General features: G+C 47.4%; 1 protein-coding gene across 1 annotated transcript; it reads right to left on the reverse strand.

The window, feature by feature from the left end:
- Positions 1-13,067: 13,067 nt before the first annotated feature.
- On the reverse strand, positions 13,068-16,656 carry LOC132219362 (pre-mRNA cleavage complex 2 protein Pcf11-like). Its single transcript, XM_059671721.1, has 2 exons — positions 13,317-16,656; positions 13,068-13,105 (listed from the first exon to the last, which is right to left on the reverse strand). Exons 1-2 carry the CDS (start codon positions 16,654-16,656, stop codon positions 13,068-13,070), a joined length of 3,378 nt encoding a protein of 1,125 aa, XP_059527704.1.
- Positions 16,657-17,370: the final 714 nt, after the last annotated feature.

Here is a 17,370-nt window from a genome sequence, read left to right on the forward strand (position 1 = left end):
TCTGGAGCTGCTTCTGTAGATCCAGGAAGGAACTATGTTACCACCATGACCGCCTTTCGTGTGCCTTCCAAGGAAGGGAACCTCCCATCTCCATCACTGAAGTCCCAGTTCAAGCCCCCACCCCAGGACATCCTCCAGACTGCAGGCCATGGGGCACTGACCTGAGCAGCTCTGTGCTCCTGCCTAAGCCAGGCTCTGGGAGCTCTTCTCTGAGTGGCGCAGCCACATGCCCTCCCCATCACACACACCACACCTCCTCCTGCTGTGTCTCCGCCTCAGTGGGCTCAGGTGCTCCAGCTCTGAGTGGAGATACTGGGCCTGGGTTGGCAGGTCTGGGACTGGAACAGGAGCTCTATGGAGGCCAAAAGCATGATTAGGCTGGGAAATTCTGGCGGCCGATAAAAATCCTCAGTGTACTGGTCCAGCCATATGCCCAAGATGCAGGAGATGACCCTGGGGAGAGAGATAGCCTGACAGCTGTGTCTGAGGCCTGGTTTTTCTTTCCACATGGCCCTCCCAGAGCACCACCCAGACAGCCTAGGGTCCTGTGCCTGCTGCTGCTCCTGCCCATCCAGAAGGCAGACCTACTCCTTGCTCACCTTCAACCTGGCAGTTCTGGCAGAAATGTGCCTGGTCACCCAGGAGGGGCTGGCAGAAAGCCCTCCTTACTTACAGCTCTGGATCAATGAGGGAATCGCCTGTCCTCTTCTTCAGGGGAACCTGACATGCTCTCTCAGTGTCCCTGTACACTCCCACTACCCTCCCACCTGAATGTCAACTCCATGAGGACAGGGAGGGCTGGTGTCTATTAAGTTCCTGTCACTCACTGACACACAGTAGGTGCTCCAGGTATAGCTGACCAATGAGTGAACAAAGAAAATCCTCTGGTGTCCAGACACCTCCTAACACATCAAACTTTGGCTCCTGCACCTATGTGCTGCCTACTTCACTAGCTGACCTGTGGAGTTCTTCTTCTCTAACTGACAGTTAACTCCCATGGGGAGAGAGCTACCACCAAGCTACCACTGAGAAGGTTCTACCAGAATAGTGAACAAGGTCCCTGGATAAGGGTGTAGATTCGGCTAGGATTAGAAGCAGAGGGGTGTGAATTTTCTGAGGGGCTCACTCTGTCCACTGACCTCCCCAATCACCCACACCACCCATGTGCACATGAACAGCTCTCTGACTCCTGCCTTTTTTCCTAGGAGAAACCCTCAGACCTCTGCCCTCCAGCAGAAATCCCACCATGAGTAGGATCCAGGGTTCTTCCAGCACCTTGAATTCAGGTCCCACACTCCCCTCATGACTCTGATCCAAAGCCAAATCACGTTTTCTACTGGAACAGAGATTCACTGTCCTCTTCACAATACAGGAAGGTGCAGCCATAGGTAGAGGAGGCCAGGAGGACGTCACATCGGCTGTTCTGTCGACACTCTGAGCCTGTGCACCCTAATGTGACTGAATCGCTCCCGACTAGAAGGGAGCTCTGTAGTGCAGGCTTGGGGCTTGCCCTGTGCACTGGATTATGGTCAGTGCCTAGAGACGTGTCTGTACCTGGAAGAGCTTCTCATATATTTGCTGATTGAATCCTCCCCCACTGAATTCTTTCACAGAACCCTGTATCAGTCCACTAGTATTTATATGTGACTAGAGGCCTGGTGCACAAAAATTTGTGCACTGACGGGAGGGGGTTTTGTCCCTCAGTCCCACTTGTGCCCTCTCACAGTCTGGGACTCCTCGGGAGATAACGACCTGCTGGCTTAGGCCCGCTCCGCTCCCGGGTGGCAGAGGGCAGGCCCAATCCTTAGGTGCAGCCCTTGGTCGGGCTCAGAGCAGGGCCGATTGGGGAGTTGGTGTGCCGCCCCCTGTCGCCGCCCCCTGTCATGCACAGCAGGGTGGATCCGGAGGTTGCGATGCCACCCCCAATCACGCTCATTAGTCTCATGCAGGACTCCTCTCCAGATTCCTGAGGCCCAGCACATGGTCAGCCAGGCACAGAGGAAGGAACCTACAGTGGCTAAGGGTCTGGGCTCCACTCAGAGAGGGCCCAGTTCAAATCCCAGCTCAGTCAAGCTGTCTGTCCTCTCTGAGCCCAGATCACCAGCCAGGGACAGTGCTAGCCCCACTCACAGGGCTGAGGTGAGGGTGAAATGATGCCAAGTACCTGGTGCAGGGTAAGTGCCCACTGCTGTTGGTGACTGAGTGCTTAGACGGGGGTTCCCCAGCCAGGAGACCAGCTTTCCCATGGGGTCTGCTCGAGGTCAGGGCCCTAGCGCCGAAGATGCAGTTGCCCAAGAGTTGGTAAAGGCTCTTTATTCAGTCCTGAGGTCGCGCTGGTCTGCCGGGGTCCAACCCCAGCAGGTCCAGGGGTCCCCAAAGGTGTGGACGGAGTCGGCGAAGAAGGAATGACACGGAGACAGCGTTCAGTTGATCAGCAGCCTAGCCAGGATCTCCAGCCAAGTTCTGGTCTTGATCTCCAGAGAGGCTCTGCTGCTTATTGTCTTGTTACATCCGTATTTATACCAGTTGATTTTAATCCTGTCAATTTCTATTACAAAAGTTAGGGTGTTTCTTATCTCCATTCCAGGGAGTAAAGATTATGTAGCTTAAGCATGATTGTTTGTAGTGATTAACTACCCGCCTGGCACTTAGTTAAGGAGTTTCATCCCCTCCCTGACTTCAGGGAAAAATTCCTACCTGGGGAAACAACCTTTCTCGGAGAGGTGACCTTGGTTAAAACACACAGCGCTAAGGGGAGCAAACATATTAAGAACAGTATGCTATATACGCCAGGTCCCTTGAAACATATGCTGTGCAGATGTTTCTTTCCTGCAGCGACTGTGTCAAGCAGCAAGGATGGACCGGCTTCCGGCAAATTCCCCCTTTTTTATTTTTTAAATGCTCACGCATGCAAATCAGTGGCCACCTCTCAGATTGGGCCATTTAAGTCTCGGAAGAAGAGTGGCAAGCAATGATAGTGAGCATAGCTATAAACATAGTGGATGGAGCGCAGAAGGAGCCCCATTCCTGTAGAAGGTTGCCAGCCTCTTCAGTCAAGGGATTTCAGCTGTCCTCAAGTTATTGGTTTGATTGTCTTTGTTGGTCTGGCTAGCGGGCGGCGTCACTGGCGACAGGCTTCCCGAAGCGTCAGCAAGTTGAAGGGCTGCATCAAAGGGTCCATCAGGGCTGTGGTTGATGGTGGTGTCGATGTCCGAGGAGGAGTAAGCTGTGCCCTCTGGATCCAGCTGATATTGAAAATGGAGGGTAGTAGAAAAAGAAGAGAAAGCAAAAGAACTACAAGGCATGGAAGTGTTTAGAAAAAAGAGGGAGAAGAAAGGGAAGAAGGCAGCATCTTGACACAGCCCTTTCCTTCAGCTTCCCCTTTCCCTGTGGTCCCAGGTAGAAATGGGAAACAAGTCCTATTGTAGTGAGAGGGCAGCTGCTGTCAGCCAGTCTCTGTCTTTACCTGGGTCCCGATCTGAGCTGGGCATGGGAAGCAGGAAGCAGCCATGGGGACAGGAGACCTTCATCAGAAGGGGCGAGTGTTCAAGCCCCTGCACCATTGGGGAGGGGGGTCTGTGCCCCACCTTTGTTGCACCCCAAGTTTTCTCCTACTGGCCCCCGACTGTGCCTGTCTTAGGTTGCCCCACCCTGTGGAGTCTTACCCGTCGTTGACTACCAGCCATCTCTGGGCCAAGTAGGGTGATGTGAGGTTCAGTTTTGTCTCCTTGATATCCTATGTCCCTCTGGCCTCCATGCCCAGCAACTGCCTTTGGATTCCCTCGCCTGCTGGCGGGGCTCTGGCATTGATCATAGGGAACTCAGGTTTCTTCTCTAGAGAGGGCCCAGCTTACACCATTGGGCCAGAGACAGATCCATGGTACCAGCCACCATGAGGCTTCAACCTCAGCATGAACAGAGAGCTCAGGCAACAGCTATGGGCAATTGGATTGTAAGAAGAGGGTCCCTCTTGGCACAAGGGTAAGAGGCGCCAATACAGGACAAAGGAGAGTCCTGGAACAGGGCTTTCTCAGCCCAGGATGTCAGGCTCTTGGCACAAGACAACTCCATGTATGGGACATATACTAGACACCCCCTAGTCATGGCAGAAAAGGGAGGTGCCCTTCCTGGAACAGTAGGGTAGGGAGATTCTAGAAAAGGCTGTGTTCAGGAAAGAAGGAGAAAGGCCAAAGAACCAGCAAGCAAGTAGTTAGATTTTTAAAAAAAGGAAAAAGGGAAGATGTGGGGCAAAGCTGGGACATGTGGAAAGACAAAAAGGAGGCACATGTGATCCTCCCAATGGACAGATAGTTCCAGCTCAGGGCTGCACATCTGCTGCAGACGGGCACTGGTCAGGTGTGCTATGATGAGGCAGAGATGGCGGGCAGTGAGACATAAGGTCGGACTAGACGGTCTGGAATCCACACAGGTGAGTCTGCGTCCTGTGGAAATATACAAGCATATCCTCTCCCCTGGGTTAAAAGTACATCAGGTCCCTTCCAGGCTCCTGTAAGCAAGTCTCTCCATTTGACGAGGGCTTTAGGTTTAGTTAGATCAGGGTTCCAATGCCTGTACATCGGGGAATTTCCCTCAGAATCTACATTTAGTATATTAATTACAAGTTGAGCATGTTGTAGAACATGATGAGGAGAGGAATATTTAAACTCATTTTCTTGTAATTTTTTAATTTGTGTTTTTAAAGTTTGGTGAGCCATTTCTACTATTGCTTGGCCTTGAGGATTGTAGGGTATTCCTGTAGTATGTGCGATGCCGAATGTACAGCATAAGTTTTTAAAAGCTCTAGAGGTATAGGCAGGCCCATTGTCAGTTTTAAGTGCCCTTGGTATTCCTAGGTAGGAAAAGCATTGGAATAGATGTTGACTTACATCTTTAAAGGCTTCTCCTGTACGTGCAGAAGCAAGGATAACATGAGAAAAGGTATCAATACAAACATGCACATAGCAAAGTTTGCCAAAAGATGGGACATGAGTAATATCCATCTGCCATAAGTCACAGGGTCTAAGTCCTCTTGGATTAACTCCAGTAGCAGGGCTAGGAAAATGAGTAGGACAATGGCCACAGTCACGCACAATACTTTGAGCAGCTTCTCTAGATATGCGATAATATAGACGGAGAGCAGAAGCATTTTGATGGTGAATGGCATGAGACCGCCGGGCTTCTTCTAGAGCTGTACAAACTACTGGGCGAGTTAGTAAATCCGCCTGATAATTTCCTTCGCTTAAGGGTCCTGGTAGGCAGGAATGAGCTCTAATATGTCCAATATAGAAAGCCTTTTCTCGTTTGTGAATGCAAGTTTGTAGCTGAGTTAACAAAGAGAAAATGGTTGTTCTTCCTTGTGGGAGAGAGGCGGTCTCAATATGAGGAAATAATTTAACTATATATTGAGAGTCAGTGTACAAGTTAAAGGGAACCTGTTGCAATTGTTCAAAAGCATAAATGACTGCCAAAAGCTCTGTTCTCTGAGCTGACGTCTCTAGAGTTTGTTGAACATGGGTTATTGAGTCAATGATTGTTACTGCCCTACCATTAGAGGAACCATCTGTGAATACTAAGGAGGCAGGAGGTGATAATGGTTCTTTTGAACATTTAATAGGAAATATAAACGGATGTAGGGAGAGAAATTGCAATATAGGTGATCTTGGCAAATGATGTAAAATTTGCCCTGGGAAGTTACCTATAGCTATTTGCCACTCTTCTTCAAATTGTAATAGTGTGTCTAATTGTTCTCTTTTATAAGGTATTATTATCTCAGTAACTTCTCTTCCAAAGAGTTCGATACTGCGTCGTCTACCTTTGATAATGAGAGTGGCCACTAGGGAGGGATAGGGTGGTACAATCTTCCTAGGAGTGACAGGTAAATGTATCCATTCTAATGGTCCTTCCTGCCACAAGCATCCTGTAGGAGTATATTTAGTGGCTAGAATAATTAAGGCCCAAGATTTGGAATAATCTAGATACTGTAGTTGCTGTTTATTGATGGCCTGTTCTATTTTTGCTATAGCCTTTTCTCCTTCTACAGTTAATTGTTGGGGAGACTTAGGGTTAGAATCTCCCTTTAAAATGTCAAATAGAGGTTTCAAGTCAAGAGTGGTTATTTTTAGATATGGCCTGACCCAGTTGATATCACCTAATAGTTTCTGATAATCATTCAATGTGTTTAAATGATCTTTTCTTAATTGTAGAGGCTGATGGGTGATAGTAGAGGTATGTAATATTCTGCCTAAGTATGAAAAAGAAGGTTCAGTCTGAATCTTTTCTGGGGCTATTTTTAGACCATGTTCTTCTAAAGCAAGGATGGTCTGAGTAAGAATTTCCTGTAAAGTAGCCCGATCTTTATGAGCTAGTAAAATATCATCCATATAATGAATAAGATATAGATCTGAAAATTTCTTTCTAATAACTTGCAATGCCTGATCTACAAACTTTTGACATAATGTAGGACTATTTTTCATCCCTTGTGGGAGAACCTTCCATTGGTATCTCTGATAAGGCTGTTTAAAGTTTTCTGATGGTATGCTGAATGCGAATATTTGACAATCAGCTGGGTGGAGAGGTATAGTGAAAAAACAATCCTGTAAGTCAATAACAACAACACAATACTCCTGTGGAATTGCCACAGGGGAGGGCAATCCAGGTTGTAAGGAGCCCATATCTTCCATGGTGGCATTTATGGCTCTTAGATCTTGCAAAAGTCTCCACTTGCCTGATTTCTTTCTTATTACAAATATGGGTGTGTTCCAGGGACTATTTGATGGCTCTATATGCCCCTCTGCTAATTGCTGATCAATTAATTGTCGGGCTGCTGATATTTTCTCAGATGTTAAGGGCCATTGCTCAACCCATACTGGTTGTGACGATTTCCAGACTATGGGATCAGCAGTCCTAAGGGCAATGGCCCCAATTACAGATCCTGTCGAGGAGTGTGAGGTATTACTTTCCTTTCCTAATCCCTTTCCTGGATTAAATCTCGTGTCTAGCATCTGTGCTGTTACTCTATCACTGGGGCTATATAATACAACTCCCATTTGAGACAAGATATCTCTTCCCCATAATGTAAAGGGGATAGTCGTAATGACATAGGGACAGAATGTCCCTGAATGTTGATCTTCATCAGCCCAAGTTAAAATCTGAGAACTCTTTTTTACATTAGATGCCTTGCCTAGTCCTACTAGGGAAGTGGAGGTGGTGTGCGTGGGCCATGAAGAGGGCCAATCCTTCCCTGCTATGCAGGAAACATCTGCTCCTGTATCCAATAGACCTTCAATTGGTTTTCCCTGAATTTGTAAAATTTTTGTAGGTCTAGTAGCATGGATTTCTTGTATCCAAAATGCTGCATCGCTAGATCCAAAGCCTCCGGCCCCTCTAGCTTCCTGGGTAACAGCTGTCCCTATTTTATGTATTGGTAACAGGATTAATTGGGCAATTCTCTGGTTGGGCTGAATCTGTATAGTTGTGGTGGGTGGGGAAAGTAAAATCTGTATTTCTCCTGTGTAGTCTGCATCAACAACTCCTGGGATGACTAAGATCCCCTGTAAGGAGGTGGAGCTCCGCCCTAATATTAAACCTACGGTTCCCTCAGGCAGTGGCCCAGACACTCCTGTAGGAATGGCTGCTACTGGCGAGTCTGGGGTTAGTATTGCGTGGGTGGTTGAGTGGAGGTCCAATCCTGCACTGCCTGGGGTTGCCCTGAAGAGGTCACTGACTGATCGAAATTTGCAGAGGGGTTGAAGGTTGATGCCCCTATTATTGCAGGGGCCTGGGGCTGGCCCCTTCTCAAGTTTCCCAATTGAGGTGATGGGATATAACCTCCTTGGAAGCTATTTGTAGAGTTTAAAGGCCGACCATTTTTATGGTATTTTGATCTACATTCCTTTGCCCAATGGAATCCTTTCTGACATCGGGGACAAACGGTTTTTGGAGGATTAATATTACTCCCTAATGTATTTCCAGGCTGTCGAGGAGCTTGCCATCTGGCCTGAGTATTATTATTATTTTTATTTGGGCATTCTCTGCTAAAGTGCCCAGATAAGCCACAAGAGTAGCAGTTCATATTTCTTTTATTACCTGTATTATTGCTGGCTTGTCCTATAGCCTGTACATATTGAGGGTATGTCTCCCCTTTGAGAGCTGCAGCTATAGCTACACCCTGTATAAATGCTGGACTTACATCAGCACACTGTTTTATAAAATCATTTATAGTTCCTGTTCTGCGAATCGGCCTTAATAAAGCCTGACAGGTATTATTAGCATTTTCAAAAGCCAGTTGTTTGATTAGGATATCGGCTGCCTCTTTGTTATTGATTACTCTCTTGACTGCCTGCATGAGGCGAGAAAGGAAATCCTGATATGGTTCCTCAACCTTCTGTTTAACCTCTGTAAGGGTGGTTGTTTTTCCTGCTGTACAAGGTAGGGATTTCCAGGCACTTACTGCACAACTGGTTACTTTGGTAAGTGCCTCTGTGGGCATATTCATTTGCTCCTCAGCCGTGTTAAAATCACCTTCTCCTAATATCATGTCTAGGGTTATTCCTTTTCTGGTTTTTTCCCTAGTGGCTACAGCTTTCTTAGCAAGATCATCATATTCAGTTTTCCATAATAAGTAATCGCCTCCTGAGAGACAGGATTTACAAACCTGTGACCAATCATAAGGAGTCATCCATTTACTGGCTAGGGTTTCTACCAAGGTTTGTGTGTAAGGAGCTAGAGGTCCATATTCAGAGCAGGCCAATTTTAATTCTTTAAGTACTTTGTAAGGTATAGGCTCTAAGGTGGGGTTTCTATTCCCACCAGACTCATTCTCATATGTAACTGGGAAGCAGAGTGAGAATTCAAGATCTCCATTAGCTTCAGCTTCTCTTATCGCCCTTTGAAATTTAGACATGGAGCTCCTAGGAGCCACAGGACCTGGTTTAGGCTTCCTTTCTAATTTGGGGAGCCTGTTTTGAATGGGAGGGCCACTCTCCTCTCTACTGACTGGAAAGGACCAATGGTCATGTTTATGATATTTATTCTCCTCCCGATCAGTAGGCATAGCTAAATTGCTTTTAGATTGAGCTGAAGACAATGATGATGTATCCTCTCTGGGTGGAGCTGAGGGACTATTTAAATTTTGAGAAAGTTCAACCGTTTTTGCCTCTGGTGCCAAGGTGTCACAGATTGAATCCCAGAGGGAAAAGAAACATGGCAGGACCGCCTCAGATCCATGGTGTTTCTTTAATTGCTTTCCTACTTCAACCCAAGTTTTTAAATTAACAGTTCCATCCTCTGGAAGCCATTGACATACTTCTTCTATAAAACTTTCTGTCTCACTGGGAGTAACCTCAACTCCAATTCTGCTAGTAAGCATATGCGTTAAAAGATTAATACAGAGTCTTTTTTCTTTAGACTCAGTATGACCCATCTTGTCAATCTAAGTTCTGTACTAACTACCCGCTTACCCTACTTATCCTCTATAGGGGGGTCTGTAGCACCCTGGTGGAGTCCTATCCGTCCCGAGTGTGGGGGTTTTCAAAAGGGGGGGGCTTACCTAAGGGAATCCTGTTCCAGGGATTCCCAAAGGTGTGGACGGAGTCGGCAAAGACTATCCACCCTTTTCCTATGGTGGAGTCCTATCCGTCCCGAGTGCGGGGTGCTTACCTAGGGGTCCCTGTTCGGGCGCCAGATGCCGGGGTCCAACCCCAGCAGGTCCAGGGGTCCCCAAAGGTGTGGACGGAGTCGGCGAAGAAGGAATGACACGGAGACAGCGTTCAGTTGATCAGCAGCCTAGCCAGGATCTCCAGCCAAGTTCTGGTCTTGATCTCCAGAGAGGCTCTGCTGCTTATTGTCTTGTTACATCTGTATTTATACCAGTTGATTTTAATCCTGTCAATTTCTATTACAAAGGTTAGGGTGTTTCTTATCTCCATTCCAGGGAGTAAAGATTATGTAGCTTAAGCATGATTGTTTGTAGTGATTAACTACCCGCCTGGCACTTAGTTAAGGAGTTTCATCCCCTCCCTGACTTCAGGGAAAAATTCCTACCTGGGGAAACAACCTTTCTCGGAGAGGTGACCTGGGTTAAAACACACAGCGCTAAGGGGAGCAAACATATTAAGAACAGTATGCTATATACGCCAGGTCCCTTGAAACATATGCTGTGCAGATGTTTCTTTCCTGCAGCGACTGTGTCAAGCAGCAAGGATGGACCGGCTTCCGGCACTGGTCCAGCAGGGTGAGGGCAGGGGCTGCCTGGGACCAGTCTTCAGCCCCAGGGACATCCAGGCTGGACTGGTAGGCACCAGGTACCAAGACCTGCAGGGTGAACTCGGTAATGATAGCGGTGAGCCCCCAGATGTGGTGTGGCCCAAGCAGGAAGACAGGCATTGTGTAACGGAAGTGGCCACTCTTGCAGAAGTGGGTGCAGCATTGGTTCTGCACCTGCAGCAGGTGGACCAGTGGCAGTGCAAACACTTCCTCCAACTATGACAGGAGGCAGGGGAGGATGGACAGAGGACTGACCATGGCAGCTTTCCCCCATTGGGACATCCCATTCCCGGCATCCTTGCCCCAACTCACCTCCTCTGGGTTGGACTGGAGGCTCTGGGGATCCAGCAGGCCCACTCCAGCGACCACCAACACCACCGTGCTCTTTGCCTGGGCCAAGGAGGCAGGCCGTCAAGGGAGGCATGGCCTTGGCAGGCCTTTGGGGCTGGAGAAGGGAGGCTGAGAGGGAGACCCCACCCTTGCCATCCAGAGGCCATTAGCAGTCAAGGCCGGGTCCATCTGACCCCAGTCCTGCGTGGGGCTCACTCCAGCCAGACTGACCGACTCAGGTCCCCCATTCAGGCCTCTGGGCCTTCGCAGATTTTCCCTCCACTTAGAACAACCTTCCCTTAATTTTACTACCCTGAAACCTGCAGGGTATGAAGGACATGTCTCTCCCACTCTTCTTTTTTTCTTCATCATTCTATTTATTACATGGATGAATATTAACATCTCGTGGTATCCATCTAATTCAGTCAAAACCAACAAATGAAAAAGGTTAACGATTTTTCAAATGAACATTCTTACAGACTCCCCTCTAACTTAAAATAGAAATATGTTCACTGCATTAAATTGTGACAAACTTAAAAAATGTCATTAAAAAAAGTCACCTTTAGTACTTAAATAAATTCATTAATTATTTGATGGCATCAATTTCCAAGTTAAAAAATAAATGTTGCTTCATTCGATACTTTTCAAAAAGGGCATCTGGGTGGTTCTCTATAGCTGGATATATATATATATATATCTGTGTATATATATATATATATATATATATATATATATATATATCCTGTATAATAATAGAGAAACATGGTAATTAACCATAACTTCGCTACCCTTCCCATTGGCTAATCAGTGAGATACGCAAATTAACTGCCAGCCAAGATGGCAGCCGGCAGCCAGGCAGCTGAAGTGAACATGACGCTTGCTTGCTCCAGTGATGGAGGAAGCCAGCATTCCCTGCCTGCCGCACCTCAGCTCTGAGCTCCGGATGAAACAATGTTGCAATTATAGAACCTAAACAAACCCCAGAAACCTGCTTTCAACCAGCGAGGCCTCAGAGCTTAGAGCGGCCAGTGATGGCAACAGAGTTTCAATTATAGAATCTGAACAAATCCAGGTACCTGCTTTCAGCCGGCAAAGGCCTCGGAGCTGGAGCAAAGAGCTGGAGCAGGCTCTCAGCTCCAGTTACCCCTATAGAAGGAAAATAAATCCCAGAATAAAAAGAAAAAAAAGAGAGGCTGGGAGCTTCAGTTGCCCACCAGCCTGAAAACAGCCCTCAGCCCCTCACCCAGACTAGCCAGGCACCCCAGTGGGGACCCCCACCCTGACGGGGGTGTGACCAGCTGCAAATAGCCATCATCCCCTCATCCAGGCTGGCCAGGCACCCAAGCAGGACCCTCACCCTGATCCGGGACAATCTTCAGGGCAAACCAGCCAGCCCCCACGCGTGCACCAGGCCTCTATCCTATATAGTAAAAGGGGAATATGCAAACTGACCCTAACAGCAGGACTGGGAATGACTGGTCACTATGACACACACTGACCACCAGGGGGCAGACGCTCGATGCAGGAGCTGCCCTCTGGTGGTCAGGGCGCTCTCACATGGAAGTAGCTCTGTTCAGCCACAAGCCAGGCTGAAGGTTACAGTACAGCAGTGGTGGTGGGAGCCTCTCCTGCCTCCTCAGCAGCACTAAGGATGTCAGACTGCAGCTTAGGTCTACACCCTGCTGGCAAGTGGGCATCCCCCGAGGGCTGTCGGCCTGCCAGAGGGATGTCTGATTGCCATCTTAGGCCCAATCCCCTGGGGAGCGGGCCTAAGCCAGCAGGTGGTCATCCCCTGAGGGGTCCCAGACTCTGCAAGTGGGTACAGGCCGGACTGCGGGACCCCCCTCGCCCCCAAGTGCACAAACTTTTGTGCACCTGGCCTCTAGTGTGTGTGTGTATATATATATGTATATATATATATATGCATAATTGCCCTATTGTTTCTAAAAATTTTTCAAATCTGGCTTTCCTATTTGAGAAAAGGCCTGCCGCGCTCTCTCACAACCCCCCTATGAAGGATAAAACTTAGACTTTGCTTTAATCATCAGAACTACCAGAAAAAAATTTTTTCTTGAGGTTGCTGTTTAATTCCATTTTCACCCAATAAAAAGTACAGAAACACTGTCTTTATTTGATGGTGTCCATAAATATTACACTCCATGGGTAGCAAAAATATTTTTTTATTTACAATTTACAGTTTCACAAGTGAAAATCGTACATTTTTACACATAACAATTTTGTTTTGTTAAATTTGCACACATCTGTATAACTTTCACACAACAAGCACCGGAAACTGTGCAGGCAGTAGGCTATGCAAATACTAAAATGTATTTATAAACCAAATGATAGCTGAAGGCCCTGCCTCAGCTAGGCAATTTATACAGATAGTTCTATATATACATAAAAAAAAAATCTTCATCTAGATCCAAACAGCAGCTTTTTTAAAAAAGGAAAACATACTTTTCTCATTTTATTTAAACTGACTCAACTATATCATCTTCCGTTTTAATTTAATGGACCTGGCGCAGGGGTCACCTGTACCCTCCGGAACCTAAGAAGGGGAGGGGCTTGCTCAGGTAACGTGACTGGGCAGTTCCCATCTTTGCCTGGAGAGGAAGGGAACTGATGTTGAGAGCCACAGACAGGCCAGGCACTTGCTGATGGCCTCCCACTAGGTGCCCACACCACCCTCCTACGAGTAAAACCCATGTCTCGGGAGCAGCTCTGAGATGTTGCTATGCTGTCCTCTGTACAAGCTGGTGGGGTATCAATTTGTTCTTCCTTAACATTGGTACTTTCACAGGGTTCCTGCAATTCATTTCTGACAATGTTCAACATAATATTCAGAGGGTTTTCAACTGGCATCTTGCTGGGAGATGATGTACAATCAAATGAAGATGTATTTTGATCATCTTCATAACATGATGGATGACAAATCTTTCCATCCACTCTGATGGCATTCTTTAAATGCCACTCCTCCTCTTCGTCATCCCAGTATTGTTCAAATTGGTCTTGACAGATTTCACAACTCTCCACTGCTCCAGCTGGCCCTGCTGGTACACTTTGGGACTGCTTTTCCTTAGCAGCTTGCTGAGTATTGAGCACAACTTCTTCATGCGCCTTTTCAAGAAACTGGCTCTTTGCCCGTTCTTCCAAATCAGCTATTTCCTCAAACTCTATCCAGTCTGTTGAACTGTAGTACCAATGTCTATGAGTAACTTTTCTGCTAACGTCTTTTTTAGTTCTATTTTGCCGATAATGCCAGTCCAAGTGATCTGCATATACATCTGCCTGTGACGTTGTAAACCTCATTCCACAAGAGTAACACTGAATACCAGTGTGCAGTTGATTTATAACACTATCATAACGTTGTTTTAACTCTTCCATTGTAAAATTGGTAAGATCGGGAACATCTCGATCTTCATTTTGACCTTCCTTCTCTTCAGTGGGAGGCTGAGCAGCAACTTCATTTACTTGTGCTGTAGCTGAATCAGGCTGGGACAATTTGAGAATTCCTGTTCTTAGCAGTTTTGAAAATAATTCATTGGCATCCGCCTGACTGAGGTGATGATCAGGATATGCCTTAGGAAGGGCTCCGGAAGGATTCTGAACAAATGCTCCAGGATTTTTTGGATGAACTGGTAAAAATTGTTGTCCCTGGCCAAACGGTACTGGCTGAGCAACACCAGTGAGAACCTGTTGAGACACCTGCATGTTTCCCGCTGTTATCTGAGCAGGTAAACTGCCAAAGTTTCCACATTGAGGACTTTGAAGATTCTTTTCATCAAAAGAGTGTCCAGAAGCTCTGCTAAGGGGATTTGAGAAACTCTGGTTTCCAGGGCCACGCAGTCCATTAAAATTGGGTCCTTGAGGTGAATCAAATATTTGTTCGTGTCTTGGGAATTGCAGTCCTTGGGATGGGGCATTAAAAGCATTGCCAGGTGGCTCACTATATGGACCAGTCTGACGGAACGAAACGGATTCAAGCCTTTGTGAAGGATGATTGTCAAATCGTGTGCCTTGAAGACCAAGGGGAACACCAAACCTTGATGCTTGCTGGTGTTGTGGACCATCAAGTCTTTGAGGAACACCATCAAATCTTGGTTGAACCTGCTGTCCAGGTGGTCCATCAAATCTCTGTGAGCCTGGCTGACCAGTTCTTTCAAATCTAGGACCTAGTTGGCCATGTAATCCATCAAATCTTGGTAAGAGTGATGGCTGACCTGGCTGCCCATCACACCTGAAAGCATGACAACCTTCCAATCTTGGACCACCTTGACCCAGAGGCCCTTCAAGTCTCAGTCCACCTCCTGGTACAGGACCGTCAAACCTCATTCCACCTCCTTGTCGGACTAAAGGTCCCTCAAACCTGATCCCAAACCCTGGTTGACCATGTGGACCCTGAAACCTAAGGTTTCCACCAAGTTGATTATGTTGTCCTTCAAACCTCAGGCCAGCGACTGACTGGCCATGGGGGCCCTCAAACCTTATTCCAACTCCGTGCTGTAGCAAAGGGCCCTCAAATCTGATCCCACCTTCTGGCTGACCATGAGGCCCATCAAACCTAATTGCAGGTCCTGATGGACCACGACCCCCCTCAAATCTATGTCCACGTATAGGCTGACCTCCGGGATTATCAAATCTAAGTCCACCCACAGGCTGACCATGAGGTCCCTCAAACCTCAGACCAGGGGAACCTTCCAACCGAAAACCACCTCTGCCTGCTTGACCAACTGGCCCTTCAAACCTCAGAGGTGTCCCTTCTGGTCCCGGAGGACCTTCAAATCTCAAAGGACCACCGGCCCCCATTTGTCCAGGTGACCCATCCAATCGAAGAAAACCTGGTGCAGAAGGTCCATCAATCCTAGGGCTTAATTTATTAGGTCCTTCAAAAATCATCTTGGTCGGGCCATCTCTTGTTACCGATGGCCTACTAGGTTCATCAAATAACGGTCTGTCTTCAGCTAACACTGTAAGGCGCTGATTTGTATCTAGGCCGGCGAGTCGTGATGCTGAGGTATCTACAAATGGTTCACCTGCATCTTCACATCTAGGTCGCTTAAGTGGAAAACGATCATTGAATGGTGACCTCTGCTCTTCTCGTACACCTTTTTGATACTGAAATAGCTGTCGAATTTGAGGCGCAACAACAAGGTACTCATCCTGTGTAATTTCACCAGATGCTAAATGTTCACTCGTCTTTTGAAGTAATTCTCTTTTGCTTGCGAGAGTTAACTCTGTGAAAACCTGAAGATTGGCATCTACGCTTAATCGATGCTGTTGCTTTGGGGCTCGAGGTGACACAACCCCTTTAGCGCTCGACCAGCTTTCCCTCCGCCTTAGATGAGGAGATTTACTATGGTCCTCACCTTGTTGTAAGCTTTTATTTTCTTGTGGTCGTTCGTCTTCAGTCTTTTTTATTCGCTTTGGATCTCGAACATCTTGTTCAGCACTTCTCTTAGCATTTCTTTCTTCCCTGGAAGGTGGCACAAAGTCTTCCATATGTGACTGCTTACATCCAGAGTGGCACATCTTTCCAGCTGAAGGCTCTTCAGGCGATTTATTTAGAAATGTAGAAGTCACATGGATGCTAGATGTATTCTGATTGGGGGGTAGAGGTTGAACAGGCCAAGCAGGATCTAATGAATTGACTCTGACATCCAGGGCACGAAGAATCTTCAATGGGAATATCTCATTCCATGTGGAACGTAATTTAAATAGACTTTTTCTGGTATTTTTATCCACCTTTTCAAACACACGAATAAATGTTGCAACTAGATTTGTAGTAAAGGCGGTGAGATACTCTCGGCCAACGTTTTTCACGATAGAATCCATAAGGTACATAACGGGAAGCTTCTCTGAGGAAGGAGCCTTGGCGGTTTGGGCCTCGATGAGAGAGACGATATCCTTGGCGAAGTGCAGGTTCTCCTGGGCTAGAATGGTCAGCATATTGATGTGCAGTTTGCTATTGACGGTCAGGTCTTCGAGGGATGACTGATAATCCCGACAGGCGTCCTCCCGGGCCCCCAAGGGACCGGCCTCGGCCAGGGTGGGCTCTGACATTGTGCCGTGGCCGCAGCTGCAGCCGCTCTTGACACCCCGTGTCACTGCCGACCGCGCTTCCTCTCCCCACTCCGGCCTCACCACGTGCTGACTGACCGCGGAGGGGTATTGGGGGACGACACGGGGGGAACCCCAGGTACTCAAGGCTGCCTTCGCACAGTGATCTCCACACACTTTCAGCCACCTCAGGAGCCTCTTTCTCCACAGGAACAAAAGGGTGCCGGTGCAGGTGGCTGCAGCTCCTAGGGGAATCCTGTTTGGGCGCCCTCTGTTTGGGTCCTGCCCGAACAGGTCCAGGGGTTCCCAAAGGTGTGGACGGAGTCGGCGAAGAAGGAAGGACACAGACAGCAGCGTTCAGTTGATCATCAGAGCCAGGTTCTCTAGCCAGGATCTCCAGCCACGTTCTGTCTTTTATTGCCTTCTTAACATCTGCATTTATACCAGTTGATTTTAATCCTCTCAATTTCTATTGCAAAGATTAGGGCGTTTCTTTTCTCCATTCCAGGAAGTAAAGATTATGTAGCTTAAGCGTGATTGGTCGTAGTTAAAGTGATTAACTACCCGCCTGGCGCTTAGTTAAGGGGTTTTATCCCCTCCCTAGCTTCAGGGGTAAATCCCTACCTGGGGAAACAACCTATCTCGGAGAGGTGACCTCAGTTAAAACACATAGCGCCAAGAAGGGGAGCCAATGTATTAAGAACAGTATGGCATATA

The sequence above is a fragment of the Myotis daubentonii genome, chromosome 16 (genome assembly GCF_963259705.1).
Source record: "Myotis daubentonii chromosome 16, mMyoDau2.1, whole genome shotgun sequence".
NCBI classification, from domain to species: domain Eukaryota; kingdom Metazoa; phylum Chordata; class Mammalia; order Chiroptera; family Vespertilionidae; genus Myotis; species Myotis daubentonii.

Bases quoted from the DNA above. Each gene is read 5' to 3' on its own strand.
- LOC132219362 (XM_059671721.1), bottom strand. From the start codon at position 16,656: ATGTCAGAGCCCACCCTGGCCGAGGCCGGTCCCTTGGGGGCCCGGGAG. The intron at 13,106-13,316 runs GCTGCTCCCGAG...GCCAGGTCCATT, and splicing joins CAGCATAGCAACATCTCAGA to AAATTAAAACGGAAGATGAT.